This window comes from Pezoporus occidentalis, unplaced genomic scaffold, assembly GCF_034315485.1.
Source record: "Pezoporus occidentalis ecotype Australia unplaced genomic scaffold, CSIRO_AGI_Poc_V1 ctg130, whole genome shotgun sequence".
Lineage (NCBI taxonomy): Eukaryota > Metazoa > Chordata > Aves > Psittaciformes > Psittacidae > Pezoporus > Pezoporus occidentalis.
The window spans coordinates 2226594-2244935 of record NW_026913104.1 but is presented as its reverse complement, the minus strand read 5'-3'; the positions used below and the strand labels follow the sequence as shown (position 1 = coordinate 2244935).

Below are 18342 nucleotides of genomic sequence, written 5' to 3'. Positions count from 1 at the left end.
CCTGAAAACACAGCCTGGCGGGGTCAGGGCTGCACAGGCACCTCCTGGAGTGGCTCTTTACAGCAGTGCTTGTTTGGAAATGACACATGTGGAATCATAGAATCAACACTGGTTTGGGTGGAAGGGACATTAAAGCTCATCCAGTTCCAACCCCTGCCACGGGCAGGGACACCTTCCACTAGAGCAGCTTGCTCCAAGTCCCTGTGTCCAACCTGGCCTTGAACACTGCCAGGGATGGGGCAGCCACAGCTTCTCTGGGCACCCTGTGCCAGCGCCTCAGCACCCTCACAGGGAAGAGCTTCTGCCTAAGATCCAACCTAAATCCCCCCTGTTTAAGTGTGAAATGATTTAGTGTCCCCTCGCTGTGGGGTGAACATACAGCATCATGAAGATGTAACCGGGCTCCTCCCTTTGCAGCCCCTTCAGAAACTGCCATGGAAGCAGAAGGACCATCTCCTGTGGATATTGCTCAGCGCGATGGTGACCTTGGTGCAGCAGCAGCATTCCCGAGCTCGCCTCCAACCAAACTCCCTTTGGATGCAGCTGCCACGGATAAAGGCTGGAGTGGGGCTGCTGCCCCCGAGGCCCCCATCATCCTCAGCCCCCCGCAGACACCGAAGCCGGACACCTACACCCTGGTGTGGCGTGCGGGACGCGACGGGGGCCTGCCCATCAATGCCTACTTTGTCAAGTACCGCAAGGTAACACCTCCCTGCTGTGCTGTCCTCCTGGGTGTAGGGTGCTCGAGAGCCGGTTGTTGCTGCAGTGTTGGGGTTAACAGTGTCAGGGACACGGGGTATGGTTGAAGCACATAGGCGGCCACACAGGCAGCTCCTGTTGGGGTGACTGAAGTCACAGGGACACTGTTCTAACAGTTGTAAGTGAGGTTTGTACAGCAGAGCCCTGGGTTTCAGTCCCTTTTTGTGTAATTATGGTCTATGGGGAATGGGGCTGTGGGGCGAGATTCAAAATGCATTTGTGTGAGGGAGCAAGCTTGAATCTTTCAAGGAAGGCTGAGGTGGGAAGGGAAGCTGTTAGTCTGACATGTCACAGTTTGCAGTTCTACCTCCTGAACTCTGTTAGAACTTACCATACCTGAAAGTGAGCTAAAACTTCAGAAGCAGGTACCCCTCATGTCCTTGTATTGACAGTAACATCAGTAGCAAGCAATGCCTGTGCCCCTTCTCCCAGGCGAACAGCTCCCTGCATGGCAAAGCTGTTTGGTTTATTTTTCATAAGCTGTTTAATCCTCCACATCCTGATCTTGTCTTAGCCTGGAGGGAACGCTTAGGTTTTTGACCTGTTAGTTCCTGAAACCCCAGTGCCAAAGGGTGTTGCTACAATTTCTCATTCAGAGGTGCTTGGTGTGCGTGAGCACTGAAAGCTTAGAATGCTTCTTTGACCTTTTTGATGCTTACCATTCACTCATACCGATCCTTTCCACACTAAATGTGCTCACTCATGCGTTGCTCAGTAGGGAGTTTGCTGTGGGCTTTTTAGGGTGGTGTTTTCTTTGTGCCATCAAATTATTTTATGGATTTCCCTCTTTTACATATCAAAAATAAGGGAATAAAAGCCTTAAGAGTTGTTGCTTCAGAAGAAAATGCTTGAACAAAGCCCTCTGCCATAACCTTTGATAATCCCCAGCGTTCAGATCTGCCTTCGATGTTTTATTAAGGCCTTACATTGTTTAGGAGTTTATTTTTGGTAGAATCTTTGCTTTTTCCATTGGGATTTGGGGTAATGTTCTCTTGCAAAGGTCAAGCATTAAGATACTACCCTGAATCTCTCGTCTTTCTTCAGTGGAGCTTGTGGTTTTGCTGGTAAATGAAAAAGTGGGGTTTTACTGAAAAGAAAAGGGAAACATGCGTTAATAGAACCCAATTCTTGGTCTCCCTGGTGGCTTCCTCTTTTCCAGCCTCCAAAACTAACAGAGACACACTTTTCATTGGCCATTTTAGCCAGTAAATGCCTCAGAGCAGGAAAAGCTGGGATAGTTCAGGGAACATCTCCTTCTCATTAGAGTGCTGGGTCCAGCCCTTGGATGTCACACACACAGCTGAAGGCTCTTGGAGTCTTTAAACATCACTTGGTCTCTTGCTGGTTTTTAGCCATGAGTGAAAATGATCATTTTTTCCCTCAAAACAAGTGCGTGAGTATGTGTGGAGAGGGAAAATCAATGGAGTTCAGTGAAGGCGCATGAGGGAAGTGGTTGTGAAAGTGCAGATTCATGGCAAGAAACACTTGGAGACAAACTCAGTAGAGGAAAACCTGAGCAGTTTTGCCAAGGGGCTCTGGGTGTGTGAAAGCTTTGAGGGATCTGAGCGTTCCATTGGGATCCGCGCCCCTCCTGGCTGATACTGAGCTTTCTCTCCCTGCCCCATGCAGCTGGATGACAGCGCTGGCGTGGTGGGGAGCTGGCACACGGTGCGGGTCCCGGGCAGCGAGAACGAGCTGCGGCTCACGGAGCTGGAGCCCTCCAGCCTCTACGAGGTGCTGATGGTGGCGAGGAGCGCGGCGGGTGAGGGCCAGCCTGCCATGCTGACCTTCCGCACCAGCAAAGGTGGGTGCAGCACCGCCTCCCTGGGTCCTGGGCCTCCCAGGAGCCATTCATTCCAATTACATCAACTGTGTGTTGTCTGCTAAGCCATGGGCAGTGTTCTGCGATTTAATTGCTAAAAGACAGCTAATATAGCTGTATGGCAAACTTACAACATGACTAGTGCTGTTGGTAAGTAGAAGCTACTAAAAGCTTGATAATATTATTTTGTGGATGCTTATTCAGATTTCTCCACCTCTTGCTTCCAGGAGCTCAGTCAGGGAGCAGCCAGCCCTCGTTCTGCTTTAATCAGAGTTTTCACCGAGCAGCAAACCTCTTCTGGTTTGCTCTGCAGACACTGCAGTGAAATCTCTCTGCAGAGCAGAACCCAGCTAGTTTGATAGTTGCGTGAAGACAGCAAGAAGCTGAAGAGCCTTTCTAATCAAAGCAGCCTTTTTCCTTTCTAGCGTGGATGCTGGTGGCTGTGCTCTGAAGCATGCAAACTGTATTACTGGATACCAGTTTACAAGAACAGGATAACTTCACATTTTTATTAAGAATGTTATGTCTTAGGGAATTCATGATACTGCTGCAAGCCAAAAGTCCATCTGCCCAGTGTCCTCGGCAAAGCTGTGGCCAAACGCAGCTTCCATTATGTTTTATTGAGCCTCTTCCTCTAGATGTGGATTTCAGTTTGCAGTGTTGGAATCATGGAATGGTTTGTGTTGGAAGGGACCTTAAAGCTCCTGCAGTCCCAATCCCCTGCCATGGGCAGAGACACCTTCCACTAGAGCAGGTTACTCTAAACCCATCCTTCTATTCCCCAAGCTGAATAATCCCAACTCTCAGCCTGCCTGGTTTCACCACCTGCTGGTGGTGATGAGAGTGGGCTTTGAAGCCTGGGCAGGAGCTGCTGGCATCACCACAAAGTGGTGATGTGCTGTCAGATGAGTGCAGATGAGCAGTCACTTACCCAGAGCACAAGAGGCCCTGGGCTAACAGGGGAAGTCTCCTTTTGCTCCCTTGACTGTTTAGCTTGTGATTTGAATCCAGGGCTTTAGTCCTGTGAGTGATCTCATGGAATGAGCATATTGTGAGAGGCAGTGAGCAGCGTTTTTTGATCCAGTGCCTGAGCTGACACACTCTGTATCGAATCTTTCTTAGAAAGAACATCGTCCTCAAAAAACACGCAGGCTCCATCCCCTCCCGTGGGCATTCCCAAACACCCCATTGTTCATGAGGGCACAAACACTTTTGGTGTCATCCTGCCAGACCTCTCTCGACACAGTGGGGGTAAGTGAATGGATGGTTTGCAATCTATGTGCTAGAAGTTGTGTTTATTACAGCTCTAGGTGCTTGCATGTCCTCTTCTAGCTCCTGTTTATTCCATAAGGCTCCTGCCTGGCCTTCTAGGAGAGAGGTCACATGCCTGCTAGGTTTTGTGGTGGTCTGTGTGTCTCCAGAGTAAAATGGGACTAAGTAAAAGTTGCCTGATTCCAGGCAGCATTCTAAGTACTTGATACCTCAGGTTTCCACAGCACCATGAAGTCACCAAGAAGTGTCTGTGGTGGGGTATTTGAAGCTGTGAGTTCAGCAAATGCATGCCCTTATCTAGAAAGCATACAATATTTCCAAGGATGCTGTTACCCGTCTGTGTGGCTCTCAAAAACCAAGCGTTTCATGGATAACCCATGTTCTTGCTGCTCACTGACATTGCTTTTTGCTAAATACCCTGGTTTCCTCTTCCACTGTGAAAGAAAGAGGAGAAGGGGAAACAGAGAATGGTTGTGTCAGGCTTTTAAGTTCTCAAAGTGGATTATATCTGCTCTGAATGTTTTTCTGGAGCTTCCCAGGGATGGGCTTGTTTCTGATGGCAGGAAGATAGAACTGCTTGTGATCTTTAGCCTGGTTTCCAGTAAAAACAGCATGTTTATAGTCCTTTTTCTGACACCGCAGCCTTTGAACTCACTGAGCTGATTGAGGCAGATTTACTCGGGAGCTGAGATCTCCGAGGTGACTTGGTATCTAAAATTAAGGGTAAACCCAAAGGTGAATGGAGAGGTTCAAGGAGCTGAGCATCACATGCTCGGGACAGTGCTGAATAGCAGTGGAGCCACAGAAGAGGGCACCTTTCATGTGCCTGGCTGCCAATGCTCAGCCTGTTCCCAAAGCTCTGCTTGCTGTTCCTTGCTCCCTTCCTCCTCTCATCAGTGACCAGCTCCCTAGTGATGAATACAAGCTGTTTTAGTAAAGCCTTATGGCTCTCATTGGTCATCAGAGTGGTTGTAAACAGATGCACTAACACCACCTCTCTCCCTTCTCTCTGTTTCACTGCTGTCTGTAACTTCAAGTGAGTTCAGTAAGTATATGGCTCGTCGCATGCTTTCTTTGCTTTCCCTTCTCATTTCCCCTCCATACAGCTTGCCCTAGTGTGGGTGGGTTGAAGCCATATTGGGGGCTGGGGGAGTTCTGATAGAGATAACCATGGTTTTCCTCTTCACTTAGCCTTATGTTTCCACTTCATGTAGAGATGGGTTATGCAAGTGCAACACCATAGACTGGTTTGGGTTGGGAGGGACCTTAAAGATGTCTAGTTCTAACCATCTCATTTTTGATGATTATGTGGATAAGCTGGTGCATGTTTTCTGCTCTTTAGCAGTCTGTTCCAGAAAGAGCAAGGGAAGTAGTTGCTACAGGAGGATTTATATGTATTATATATTATTATTTGTTATACCTTAACCATTAGCAATGAGCTTAAATGGCAGCTGCAGAAAATGAAGGTGGAGGTGACTCCAATCCTCTGGTAACTGAGTTTCTCATTTCAGTTCCCGAAGCTCCTGACAGACCCACGATCTCCACAGCATCAGAGTCATCCGTCTATGTGACGTGGATCCCACGAGCAAACGGGGGCTCCCCCATCACTGCCTTCAAGGTGGAGTACAAGCGCCTGGGCCGGAGCAGCGACTGGCTCGTGGCAGCTGACAACATTTCTCCTTCCAAGCTCTCTGTGGAAGTTCGGAACTTGGAGCCAGGTCTTGCAAATGATCCTTCCTTCACCTCAGCTGATGTTGTTGTTGTGTTTGTTCGGGTGGCTGCAACTGTTTGGTTGTTTCCTTTTAACTTCTGCTTGGATTATCCTGTTTCTGGTAGTTAGCTGGGGTTTTTAATGTGGAATTAGGAGCTCATTGCAGGAATTCAAGTTGATTTCTGGCTTTTCAAGTGGAAAAACCCCACCAATATAATTTAATACTTGTTCATGTGGGGAAGAGGGTTGTGTATTTTTGCTATTTTTAACTTAATTGTCCGTCTAGTAAATACTCAGAACGCAGAGAGAAATGCACTAATGGAAAAACATCTGTCCTGACTTCTGGTGTCCAGCCCTGAAAGCCCAGGGAGAGGATGCAGGAATAGAGGGAATAGATGATGATGATGATGATGATGATGATGGGTATCCTTTGAAGCCTCTGCTTGATGCCCACCAGTTTTCAGTTTAAGACTTATGGATACATGATCATCTAAAAAGCCTTGGATTTTTCTTGAGTGCCTTTCCCTGATTGCTTTTAGAGGCTGTTTATCTTTCTGATGACCACATTAGTCTGTGGCAACAAGTCCAATGTTCTTTTCTAACTGGCCGTTGTACAGAAAGACTTCCTAATCTGTTTAGTCTCTCCTTGAAGACTCTTTCTAGTGCTTGTTTTGCTACTACATCATCTTTCTTCCACTTTTTCCCTTAAAAGGAGAGATGTACAGGTTCCGTGTGATTGCAGTGAACAACTATGGGGAGAGCCCACGCAGCGCAGCATCCCGCCCCTACCAAGTAGCTGGGTTTACCAGCCGCTTCTCCAACCGGCCCATCACAGGACCTCACATTGCTTACACCGAAGCCATCAGTGACACTCAGATCATGTTGAAGTGGACGGTAGGTATCACTGCCTCCTGTTCTCACAGTTGTAGGCCAGTTTTTACTGCTGTGGATCTTAAGATTCAAGGACTGGAGCAGATTGCAGAGCAGCAAGAGGTGGTTTTCCACCCTGAGACTCCTAGAAGGGCTAAGGCACTTCATCCTTGTGTGGGGGGATTGAGTTATAGAATCCAAGACTGGTTTGTGTTGGAAGGGACCTTAAAGCTCCTCCAGCTCCAGCCCCTGCCACAGGCAGGGACACCTTCCACTAGAGCAGCTTGCTCCAAGCCCTGTCCAACCTGGCCTTGAGCACTGCCAGGGATGGAGCAGCCACAGCTTCTCTGGGCACCCTGTGCCAGCGCCTCAGCACCCTCACAGGGAAGAGCTTCTGCCTAAGAGTTCATCTCAGCCTCCCCTGTGGCAGGCTAAAGCCGTTCTCCTTGGCCTGTCCCTACATCCCTTGTCCTAAGCCCCTCTCCAGGTTTCCTGCAGCCCCTTTAGGCACTGGAGCTGCTCTCAGGTCTCCCCTTCAGGAGCCTTCTCTTCTCCAGGCTGACCCAGCCCAGCTCTCTCAGCCTGGCGTCATAGGAAATAATCAAGTCCTGTTGAGCTGTCATCTCCGAGTATCTTATCACCTTGAAATATGTGGGGTTTTGAGTAGGGTTGTGCAGGGGGAGGTTTGTGCAGATGCTACAACAGGAAAGAGGAATATCCACAGCACAGATAAGCTGAGCCCAATGGCAGGCGGCTGCCGGAGGGTGCTCTGCCACCCAGCTCCTTGGATCAGCTGAAAACGGAGGGGATGAGAGGCTGAACTGGGGCTGACACTTTCCTCCCACACCCCTGTCCAAACCCTCCATTAGGGTTTGACCATGAAGGGCCTGCAAATCTGCGTGATTAATGGGAATGGAAAAGTTAAGACTGTTTTTACTTCAGCAAGAGTGAAGGTCACTCTCCAATTCAGCTTGAGAATATTTCACTTCGAGCTCTGCAGCCTCCTGAAGAACGAGAGGTTATTTGAAGTTTATTATCCTTAACATCTCTTCAGGCTGAGCGAGCAGAGCAAACTAACACTGGGAACTCGACACATTAAATCCTCCAAAGTATACTGGGGGTTAGATTTCAAAACAAGAGCAAAGGATTTCTGTGGGTTTCAATAAGGACTTTAAAGTACTTGTTTACAGAAGACGAGGTAAGAAGGGAAAGGCAAACGCTTCTCTCACATGAAACCTCTATAGGGTGCAGGCTTTCAGCTCAACTCCAGTTTCCACCACAGCCTGGATTGACAAAAGCAGCAGGAACAGCGGGAAACGAAGCCAACTTGTGCACAACTCTGGCATCAGCAGGGCTTTGGACAGAGTTAAGCCCACTGGTGCCTCTTGGTATGTCTGTGCCAAAGCAGGTGGACTGAGGCGGCTGGAGGCTCTCACTGGAGCTGCACTTGGGCTCACATCTGGTGTAACTGGAGGAGGTGCCTGCAGCATCCCTGGGGAGCTGGAAGGGGAAGGCGAGGGGGGAAGCTGGGAGACGGCACAAAGGGCAGTGATCAACCAACAGGCTGGCTCTAAAGGGTCATAAATGGGGGCAAGGAGCTGCAGAGGCATATTGCCCATTGAGTTATCCAGTTCATTGAGAGCAACCCTGAGGAGAGGGACCTGGGGGTGTTGGGTGAGAAGCAGCTCCCCGTGACCCGGCTTCAGTGTGCACCTGAGCCCAGAAAGCCCTGTGTGCTGGACTGCACTCCCAGAGCGTGAGCAGCAGCTCAGGGAGGGGATCCTGGCCCTCTGCTGTAGTGGGCTGGTTCAGCCTGGAGAAGAGAAGGCTCCTGAAGGGGAGACCAGGAAAGCTGGAGAGGGGTTTTGGACAAGGGCCTGTAGGGACAGGCAAAGGGGAATGGCTTTAACCTGCCAGAGGGGAGACTGAGATGAGCTCTGAGGCAGAAGCTCTTCCCTGTGAGGGTACTGAGGCGCTGGCACAGGGTGCCCAGAGAAGCTGTGGCTGCCCCATCCCTGGCAGTGTTCAAGGCCAGGTTGGACACAGGGGCTTGGAGCAAGCTGCTCTAGTGGAAGGTGTCCCTGCCCGTGGCAGGGAGTTGGAGCTGGATGATCTTTAAGGTCCCTTCCAAACTATTGTGTGCTTCTGTTTCTCTTCTCTAACCCAGTCTCTATAACTCTCTTTCAGTACATAACATCGAGCAACAACAACACACCCATCCAAGGGTTTTATATCTACTATCGCCCTACAGACAGCGACAACGACAGTGACTACAAGAGGGATGTTGTGGAAGGTACTGTGCAATGTACACATGCTGCAGAGCACTCCATGGGGAAGAACATCCTGTAGCCATGTTGGCTGTGTTTATATGAAATCTAAACTGCTTTTCCCAAATGAAGTCCAGTCCCAAATGAATTACAGTATATTTCACCCAAGTAGCTGTTTTGACTCCATCACATCAAGTTCTGCCCACACATGAGCTTGTTTCTTCCTTCTGAAGCCTCTTCTGCAGGGAAACTTGAGCACTAAATGCTGAGTTTTGGTTTATCTTGTTATGCTGCTGCAAATCCTCACTGCAGATCTATTTAAACTGGTTTAGCTTCAAGTAGTTGAGTAGAGGGAGAGTACATGAGATTTAACCCAGGGTAAGACTGTCCCAATAACTACCTGGCTCTTAAAATGATTTACTCCAGCACAGATTTCCTACACTGGGTAGTAGCATTGTGTGTAATTGCCCTCCCCTTACCTTGCTTAACTGCTTACCCTGCTACCAACCTGCAACCAAGGTGCTTTTCACCTCCAGTGCTGTGGTAGCTGCAAGCACAGGTATGTTTGTGCTTCGTATTGCCTTTTAATTGGGTTATTTTTTCCCCTTGTGCACATGAGATCATCATTTTCCTGGAAGAACTTATTAATGTCTCTGTTAGCCCAGAAATGGAAAACCCTGTTAAAAATACTTTACTTCACGTCCTTATTGCCCGGGCTGAGTAAACTCGGTGATCTCATTCCGTCCCTGTGACGTTCATTATTTCCCCCCCTCATTTATTTCAGTTACAAGAGGAATGAGCCTCAATTTTGACCATTTTCCCCTGCTAGACAATACCCCACATAGTCCTTTGATGCATGACATAACTTTTTGCACACTATAAAGCCATTCAAGAGCCGGGGTCTCAGCTTTAAAGCAGCTCCTGCAGTCTGCACCTTCATCTGCAAATGTATTTGAGCCCGTGCTCCACAGAGCTTGTGTGTTTATAAATGTGCTGCACTGAGCAGTGAGTTGTTTAAGTGGGCTCCACTGTGCTGTGAAATGAGCTTGTTTCTGCTGGCTTTTTTTCTTTCTCCAAGAGCATGTGCCTGTATTGAACTCTTTGTGGCAGTCTGAAACCATTAGCAGCTGCCAGAGCCTGCAACAGAAACTCAGCCGTGGAAATATCTCAACTCATTTCGTTACTCTGCTCCCCTAAATTAAGTGTTCAGGAGGGGAAAAAAAGGAGCTATTTCCAATTAAAGTGCGTTGGGAAGCATTTGATGTTGAAATATGTGGAGAAACACATGACTTCAGGTATTTTTGCCATAAATCACTTGTTCTTAATATTCCCCCCCCTTCATCCCCTGTTACCTTTGAATTAATCTGTCTGTTTTTTGACAGGGAATTTTATCTTGAAATGGCTGTGTGAGTTGTGGAAGAAGTGTTGTGATGCCTGTATGAGCTAAGTGCTTGCCTCAGGCTTTCCTCACTGTTTCCTGTTAAGTCTTGTCTTTCGAGACATTCAAGACTCCGCACAAACCCTTTCTTTCTCCCCCCTTATAAATGCTGCTACAGGCAAAAGCATCTTGCACTTAAAGAAAAACCCAAGCAAAAAGCTCGACTCGGATGCCTCTTTAAGCAGAATCAGCCTCATCCTGCACCGATGGCCTGAATTTGGAGGGTCCTGGATATTGAATTTTGAATGGAAATGCAGTCTGATGTCAGTTGTTTAAATGTTTTTCCTTGCTAATGGTGCACGGAGAGGACAGTTAAAGTGCCTGTCCTGATTCCAGCTCCGCTAATGGCTTCAAGCGGAAACCTAAAACCTGGTGCAGTAATTACCGAAAGGAATGCTTGGGGGTGGGGGCGACGGGAAAACCAAGAGGAACCTTGGGAAAACGGGGGATTTAGGGAAAGGCCGGTTCCAGCTTCAGCCAGGGCTTGTCCATCTGCACTTGGGGCGCTTGGCATGGAGCTTGGACCCTTCTCAAACCCCCAAACTGAGTTGGGGTCCTCCCGGGCACCCTTTTTGTCTGTGGCTCGGGTCCTAGAATCATGGAATGGTTTGGGCTGGAAGGATCGTCCAAGCTACTGATAGTTTTTAATGTTAAAGCTCTAAAGCCAGGTTCAGAGTTGGGCTTGTCAGGCTGGTGGGGCTCAGCCTGCAGAGGAGAAGGATCCAGGGAGACCTTGGAGCAGCTCCAGTGCCTAAAGGGGCTCCAGGAAACCTGGAGAGGGGCTTTGGACAAGGGCCTGTAGGGACAGGACAAGGGGGAATGGCTTTAACCTGCCAGAGGGGAGACTGAGATGAGCTCTTAGGCAGAAGCTCTTCCCTGTGAGGGTGCTGAGGCGCTGGCACAGGGTGCCCAGAGAAGCTGTGGCTGCCCCATCCCTGGCAGTGCTCAAGGCCAGGTTGGACACAGGGGCTTGGAGCAAGCTGCTCCAGTGGAAGGGGTTGGAGCTGAGAAGCTTTAATGTCCCTTCCAGCACAAATCATTCCATGGTTCTTACAGATAAGCCCATAAACTGCTAACAAAGACTTTTATGCCAGCAGGAAAAGCTGCAGTGCCCCATTTTCCAGAGAAGGACGCTGGGTTGTTCTGGCTCCTGCATGTGAACAAATGCAGTTGCTTTATTTTTCTCTCCCCCTCTAGGTACAAAGCAATGGCACTTGATAAATCACCTGCAGCCAGAAACATCCTACGACATCAAGATGCAGTGCTACAACGAGGGCGGCGAGAGCGAGTACAGCAACGTGATGATCTGCGAAACCAAAGGTGAGCACCCAGGTAGCAGCAGTGGCTGCTTGTGGCATGAGATAGCTGCTGTGCTCGAGGGGGGGTTATTGCAGTGCAGAAGTCAGCTGCGAGGGAGACTGGAATGCTTTGGAGGATTGTTTTGTCTTCCGAGGCTGGGATTGCTTGGAGCATATGGAAACTGATACGCTGTGCTCCCAGGAGAGGCTCTTAGCAGAGCTCTGCAGCTTTCCCTGGCCTCAGAGATAGTCTTGTTGTTCTGGGCCGTGGGTTTTTCCCTTCTGCTGTGCTGATAGCCTCTTCTTAGGAGACAACCATGCTCTTGAAGATGACAGAATTGATTTGTATGTCTGCTTTATGTCTTGGGGGCTCTGTGACACGTTGTATAAGTGCAGACCGCAGCAGTTGATGGCTCTGTTGGCTGCCTCCATTGCTAATCCTGCGTGCCTCTGGCACAGAGTGTGTACTGTTCTCTGGAAGTGTCAGATATGGCAGTCACATTTATTTTGCAAAGAATTCCTGTCTCCTTTAATCTCTAACCCCAAGTAAGGCTGTAAAGGGAAAATGCAGACAGTAAACTTCAAATGCAGGGCTATGAAAAAGTGTTTGAAAAAGGCACCAAAAAGCCCTCCAGGAGCGGAAGCATCAACACAGAGTGAGGTTTGCAGTGAAGCCCTTGAAAGGAGGGCTGGAGCTGCAGGGCTGAGGCTGCATGCACAGTCAGTCTTCCTTCTGCAAGGAGCAGCACTTTCTCTCTTCATTTTAAAACCAGGAAGGTGAAATGTGTTGAGTTTACTGAGTCTTCCTTAAAATGCATCTCCCACAGGCTTGTGGGGGTGATCCAGCTTGTCTGCATGGAGCTGTCTTTGACCAGCTTCACCCCCAAGCCAGGCACCTCTTTTTAGGAGTTCAGTGTCAGTTGCAATGAATCAGAGCTGTGGTGTGCCGAGAATGAACCTGCATTTAATTCCTGGGTTAAAGTCAGGTCTTGGGTTTGGTGCTTTTCTGCTCAGCTCGTGCTACCTTCCATAGGATGGGGTTGAGAAAGGGGCTGGCAGGGTTCAGCTCAGATAAAAGCAGGTCGCCTGGCAGCAGTTAGGTGATAGAAATGTGTGTTGTGGTTTTTCCTGACCTCAGAAGTGGAAAGATTTGCTCTCCTTCGAGCTGGAAGCAGCTCTAGCCCTGCGTAGGTCGAGGTGCTCATTAAGGTTCCAAGTGACCTCAATGTGAGCTGGATAACAACTGTATTCCAAAGCAAACAGTTATTACCCAATAGTAGTTGGCCTTCTCCTCACAGGTTTTAATATTGACTTGGAAGCTTGCTTTAGCAGCATTAGGATTCAAACTCTGCAGTAATGAATTTCATGATTAAAAACCTCATTCAGTGAACGTACCCATGTCTCTTACTTCACCCAGTGAAACGCACCCCGGGAGCATCCGAATATCCCATGAAAGACCTGAGCACGCCACCAAATCCCCCTGACAGGGTTGGAAGTGGAGCAGGACCTTCCAACGGCCCTGTTCGAAGCAGTGACATGCTCTACTTGATCGTGGGCTGTGTCCTGGGGGTGATGGTGCTTATCCTCATTGTTTTCATTGCCATGTGCCTGTGGAAGAACCGCCAGCAGAACGCCATGCAGAGTGAGTGCTTCTTGCTTTCCTTTCGTAAGGAACATATCAGTGTTAAATGGGTAACTTCCATGTTTTATGAATGGGAAGCGTTTTCCTCTTGGAAGCCAACTGGCATTTCTTTAGGGACTTGTACTCTCTAGGTGTGCCTTAGGTGAAGATGTGGGGTTTAAGAGCAGCAGTGTCTCTTTCTTTGCCCTGCAGCATTACTGTACAGTTGCGCTGCAGCTTCACCCAGAGAGTGGTGTGTGAAATGCTTGGGCAAAGTTTCTTCAGCTTGTCATAGAGCCCCAGCCTGTTTGGGTTGAAGGGACCTTAAATCTCATCCAGTTCCAACCCCTGCCACGGGCAGGGACACCTCCCACTGGAGCAGGTTGCTCCAAGCCCCTGTGTCCAACCTGGCCTTGAGCACTGCCAGGGATGGGGCAGCCACAGCTTCTCTGGGCACCCTGTGCCAACGCCTCAGCACCCTCCCAGGGAAGAGCTTCTGCCTAAGAGCTCATCTCGGTCTCCCCTCTGGCAGGTTAAAATCATTCCCCCTTGTCCTGTCCCTACAGGCCCTTGTCCAAAGCCCCTCTCCAGCTTTTCTGTAGCCCCTTTAGGCACTGGAGCTGCTCTAAGGCCTCCCCAGAGCCTTCTCTTCAATCAGCTTGTCCCCATAGCAGAGGTGCTCCAGTCCTTCAAGAGCCTGCATGGGTCCCTGCTGATTGCAGTGGCAGAACTTGTGTTTAATCATAAAACGTGGAGTCTAAAACTCCAGATCTTTCCTTCTCTCCTGTATATCTGGAAAGAAAAAGAACTTGCAGCGCTTGGAGGATGAGTCCCTTGTTACCTCTTAGTCCCTTGGCAGTAAAATGGAGCTCAATGTCCAGGTCTTTTGGAGAGGTGTTAATAAGGAAAACCTGTCTGTTGGCAAGTGGAAGCCTGGAGCAGATGTGCTGGAGCTTTGTGAGGTGCTCAGTACCCTCCGAGCCATCCTGTGCTAGCACAACCTCTTCACCAGTCTTCTCTGTAGCACATAACTCAGCCCCACTCTGTCCACAGCCTGTGGTTATTTTTACTCTCTGACCAAGAGAAGTGAAACAAAGCTGCTTGCGCCATAAGACAGTGTCTTCAGTGGGCCCAGGGGTATTTTCTGCAAGTCAAAAGGTACCAGAGACTCAGTTACACAGATCAGTCTTAGGATGCTCCTCATAGAGACTGACATCAGCCGAGTCCTTTCAGACCAGCATTCCTGGTCTGTTCTCCAGGATGTGGCTGTTTTCCATTTCCACGTTTGGATGCTAAGCACTTGGATATTAGAGCTAATCTGCAAAAGCTGTAGAAAGAGAAAATCAGTTTCTTTTGTTTTAGAAGCATTCGTCTAAGCTCTCATTTGGCAATCAACATGCTTTTGGTGATGATGTCTCCTGCAGAGTATGACCCTCCTGGCTACCTCTATCAAGGGACAGATATCAACGGGCAGATGATTGAGTACACAACTTTACCTGGGACAAGCAGAGTCAACGGCAGCATCCATGGAAACTTCATCAGCAATGGTGGCCTCAGCAATGGCTGCCCTCATGTCCACCATAAAGTTGCTAATGGAGTTAATGGGATCATGAATGGAGGAGCTGGACTGTACCCAGGGCACAGCAACTCCCTGTCCAGGACGCACATGGACTATGAGCATCCCCACCATCTTGTGAACGTAAGCTGTTACACCAGGTTTAAAGCTTGCCATTTACTCAGAGCTTGTAGGAGCAGGCTTAATTTAAGTTGGGGAAGTACTCATCCATTGATAACAGCCAGTTCCACTAAATGACTTATCCCAGAGGAAGCAACTGGGCTGATATTCCTGATACAAACATCATGGTTTTCATTTGAGAATATCAGATGACAGCAAGAATTCCACTTACTCTGGGAAATCTGCCTCTGCCCTCCTCCTAACAGCATGTAAGCTCTGAGAATGCCTCAGTCCTGGGCTGGGCTGAGATACTTTGCTTGTACATATGGTATTTCTCAAGCTTCAAGTTAAATAGATTTAATTAGAGCTGCTCATTCTGCAGCTTTATGGCTCACCCGTGCTTTTCCCCCACCTGTTTCAGATCTGTAACTCTCAGCCATGCTATTAATTATGGCAAAGCATGAATGGAGCAGGAGGCTTCAGCAAATCGAATGCCCCATCCATCTTGAAATGCCTTTAATTCCCCCCCCCTTCAGACCCTTATTTGTGCCTGGGACAGGCTCAGTTTTGGAGTTTGAAATTCAAACTAAAATTCAAACCTAATTTAAGCCTCTGATCCAGCCCTTTGTATGCTGTGGAAAAATACTTCATTTGCTGAAATGCGTCCCATTTCCAAGAGAGAATAATGATTTCATTATTGTCTATGGAAACAGATGGCTTGCATTCAGGCTTACTAAACTGACTCAAAACTGTGAACATTGCCCAGGAAAACTGAAAGAAAAAGTTCAAAAGTCTGAATAACCCATGCTGTTTCTGGAGGGGAAAAAAAAAGGGGCTATTGTTTGTGTTAGTAATTGAACACAAGCACTTCATTTTATTGAACAACAAATTAGCACTTGCACAGTAGTTGCCACTTCAGTTAACTCCAGCTTCCAGTCCAGACCAGTTGGTTCTTCACCTGATCCTGGCTTTGCTCTGCTGGTGCAGCAAAAAGTGCTGCTTTTGGGTTGCTTTCAACACCAAACTGGAGGTTTTCAGACCTGTCCAAAAGGACTCCAGAAGTCCCCAACGCCCCGAGCCCTCAGGAAGGGAGGAAAGCTCCTCCGTGAGAGCGCTCCGGGGCTTGCGCTGGTGTTTTGTCCCTCCTATTCTCCGGGTGTTTTGTGGAGGGGAAGGAAGGAAACAGGCATGTGGTAACACAGGTCTCGGTGCCACGAGATGGGACACGCAACGTCTCGTTGACGACCGGGTTGAGTTTTTCTTTCCCCTCCTCCCCGTTGTACAGAGTCGGAGTCACGCAATCTCTTCCCACGTAGAAGGACCCGGCCTGGCACACGGGGTGAGGCAGCGCAGGAACAGGATGTTCTCATCCTCATTAGGACTCGTTATTGTTCCATTGATTGGGCTAAATGAGGAAGAGAGAAACGGGCCAGGATGGCAATCAAGGCTGATTAGGCATTTCCTCAGTGCTCCCTATTGCCCTCAGCGGCCCCAAACCTGAAGGAATAGCCCTGGTTTTGCAGGAATAGGGATTGTTAGGAGTTACCTTCCACTTGAAGCCTCCAAAGCCAGGTGAGCTCTCCCAGCCCAGCTCCTCTCCCAAAACACAGCCAGTATCCCGGCTCCGCAACGTCCTTAACAATGAGGTATGTGTTAATTTGGGCATTTCGTCTCGCTTGTAATGGCCCCTTCAGCCAAAACCAACACCACAAAATCCCTCTCACCCCGAGTCATTGCTGGCGAAGGCATTACCCCATCTGTGCAAATATTCCATGTTTCAAGAAACTCCGTGTCGCGGAGGCAACTGATCTAATCGGAGTAATTGCAGGCAAGTGGGATGGGTTTGGGGTGTGACATCAGCCCTGCACATTTCATCCCCTGTCTCACCAAATGAGCCCGGCTTGATAATGAACAGCAAGTTGCTTTCATGTCTGTCAGTGGTAAAAATGAACGTATTTACAGTGGGTTGATTCAATCAAACCTGAGCGTATTAAGCTGAAAACAGACCAGGGAAATTACCACATACTTGTCCAAGCTGCAGTTATTTACTTTTCCCTGACACACACGCTGGCAAAACCCCTCCACTTGGCTTGGTACAATAGCTCAGTGTTGCTGTGCCACCTTACCAGCCCCACATCAGAAGATTGATAAGGTGATTAGGGTTTGGAACCCCAGGCTCGCTGGAGCTGAACTGTGTGTGCACGCAGAGATTGATTTCTGGTTCTTCTCCCTCGCTCCCTCCCTGCAGGGCGGTGGGATGTACACAGCAGTGCCGCAGGCCGACCCCTCCGAGTGCATCAGCTGCAGGAACTGTCGGAACAATAACAGGTAATGTAAAACTGCCCCAAAAGCAGGATCTGCACAGACAGAAGTCCTTGTGTTGAAGCCAGGGCAGAGAGCTCCGGGCCTGGCTAAGGGCATGGAGGAGCTCAGTGTCACCGTGTCACTTGGAGAGCAGCTGGTGACTGTGGGATGGACTAAAGCAAGTTATTAAACCCGCAGAGCTCATTTTGCTGGCTGGGATGCAAGGCAGGTTGGGCTTAGACCCTGTTTCCTGTGTTTTCTTCAGTTTTGAGATAACAAAATCATTCCATATGGAGTTTGTCAGACAGGATTTAATTGGGCTTTGGTATTTTACGTTTCCTGCTGTTCTCTTCAATGCCAACCAACAAAACAGAGTTGCAGCTTCGCTTTCACAAGGCTCATCTTGGTAAAACATGGGATCTGAGGTCCTTCCTGCCTCGAGGAGCAGTTTGCCCGGGTGGGATACGCTTCTTGTGTGAGGAAAAACAAATTCTTGTAGAGAGTAAAGGAAAATCCCATTGTACGTTGAGGCTGGAGCCTGGGTTTTTATTGGGTTTTTCAATCTTGAAAGTTTTACAGAATATCCTTCCAGGCTTCTGACTAAACCTCTGGTTCTTTTAATGGCTAAAAATAGGCCTGAGATCAGATGTGCTGGGCTGCTCCGGCTGGTAAAGCATGGCTTGTTTTTCAATCCTACTTGGAATTTTCTGTCTCACTCAAGTCATCAGCTGCCTCTAGGTGTCCACTGGGAGAAGCTGACTTGAAGCTGTTGCTGAAGGCAGAAACCACGGTTGCTTTATTTTTATGGGTCTCTTTTAAATGGAACTTACAATAGGCTTTAAATTCTTCCTCCTTCCGTAAGTATAGGGGTGATGGTGAGATGGAGACAGGCTGCTACTTGCAGGTAGAGCTGGGCAAAGCAAGCTGCTATTCCTTTACAAGCCAACTGTTTTCGAGGCAGGCTGTGGACCAGAAGTCAGCAAGATACATCATGGCCATCATTTGGAACATGCTATGTGTGTTAAGAGCTTACTTTCCGTTCTGAAACCTATTTAAACCTTTAATTGCCCTTTCTTTCCCTTCAGAAAGCAGGGATTGTGCTTTCCATCCCCTGCAAACCGCACTGCTCCTCCCAGGCGGGTCATCAGCAGGAGCTGCGCTTTGAATTTTCACATCCCTGTTCTATATTTGACTGCTGAGAGGGAAACAAGTTGTCCTTTACAGCTGTCTTGCCCCAGAGGGGACCATTAACCTCCCTTCGGCAGCCGGGACCGCTCCGTTCCCTTTGTGCTGGGGGAATGGAAG

At 48.7% G+C, this 18342-nt stretch overlaps 1 protein-coding gene across 2 annotated transcripts in view; it reads left to right on the top strand.

Annotated features, from left to right (window-relative positions):
- The window catches only part of CDON (cell adhesion associated, oncogene regulated), a 50849-nt gene that overhangs the window by 26643 nt on the left and 5864 nt on the right, over positions 1–18342 (top strand). For both annotated transcript variants that reach the window (XM_062608752.1, XM_062608753.1), the window contains exons 8-17: positions 418–701; positions 2389–2563; positions 3704–3832; positions 5365–5571; positions 6277–6458; positions 8622–8727; positions 11337–11459; positions 12855–13079; positions 14483–14757; positions 16982–17061. In XM_062608752.1, the coding sequence (XP_062464736.1) occupies positions 418–701; positions 2389–2563; positions 3704–3832; positions 5365–5571; positions 6277–6458; positions 8622–8727; positions 11337–11459; positions 12855–13079; positions 14483–14757; positions 16982–17061 (1786 nt within the window). The remainder of the gene's footprint in view (positions 1–417; positions 702–2388; positions 2564–3703; positions 3833–5364; positions 5572–6276; positions 6459–8621; positions 8728–11336; positions 11460–12854; positions 13080–14482; positions 14758–16981; positions 17062–18342) is intronic.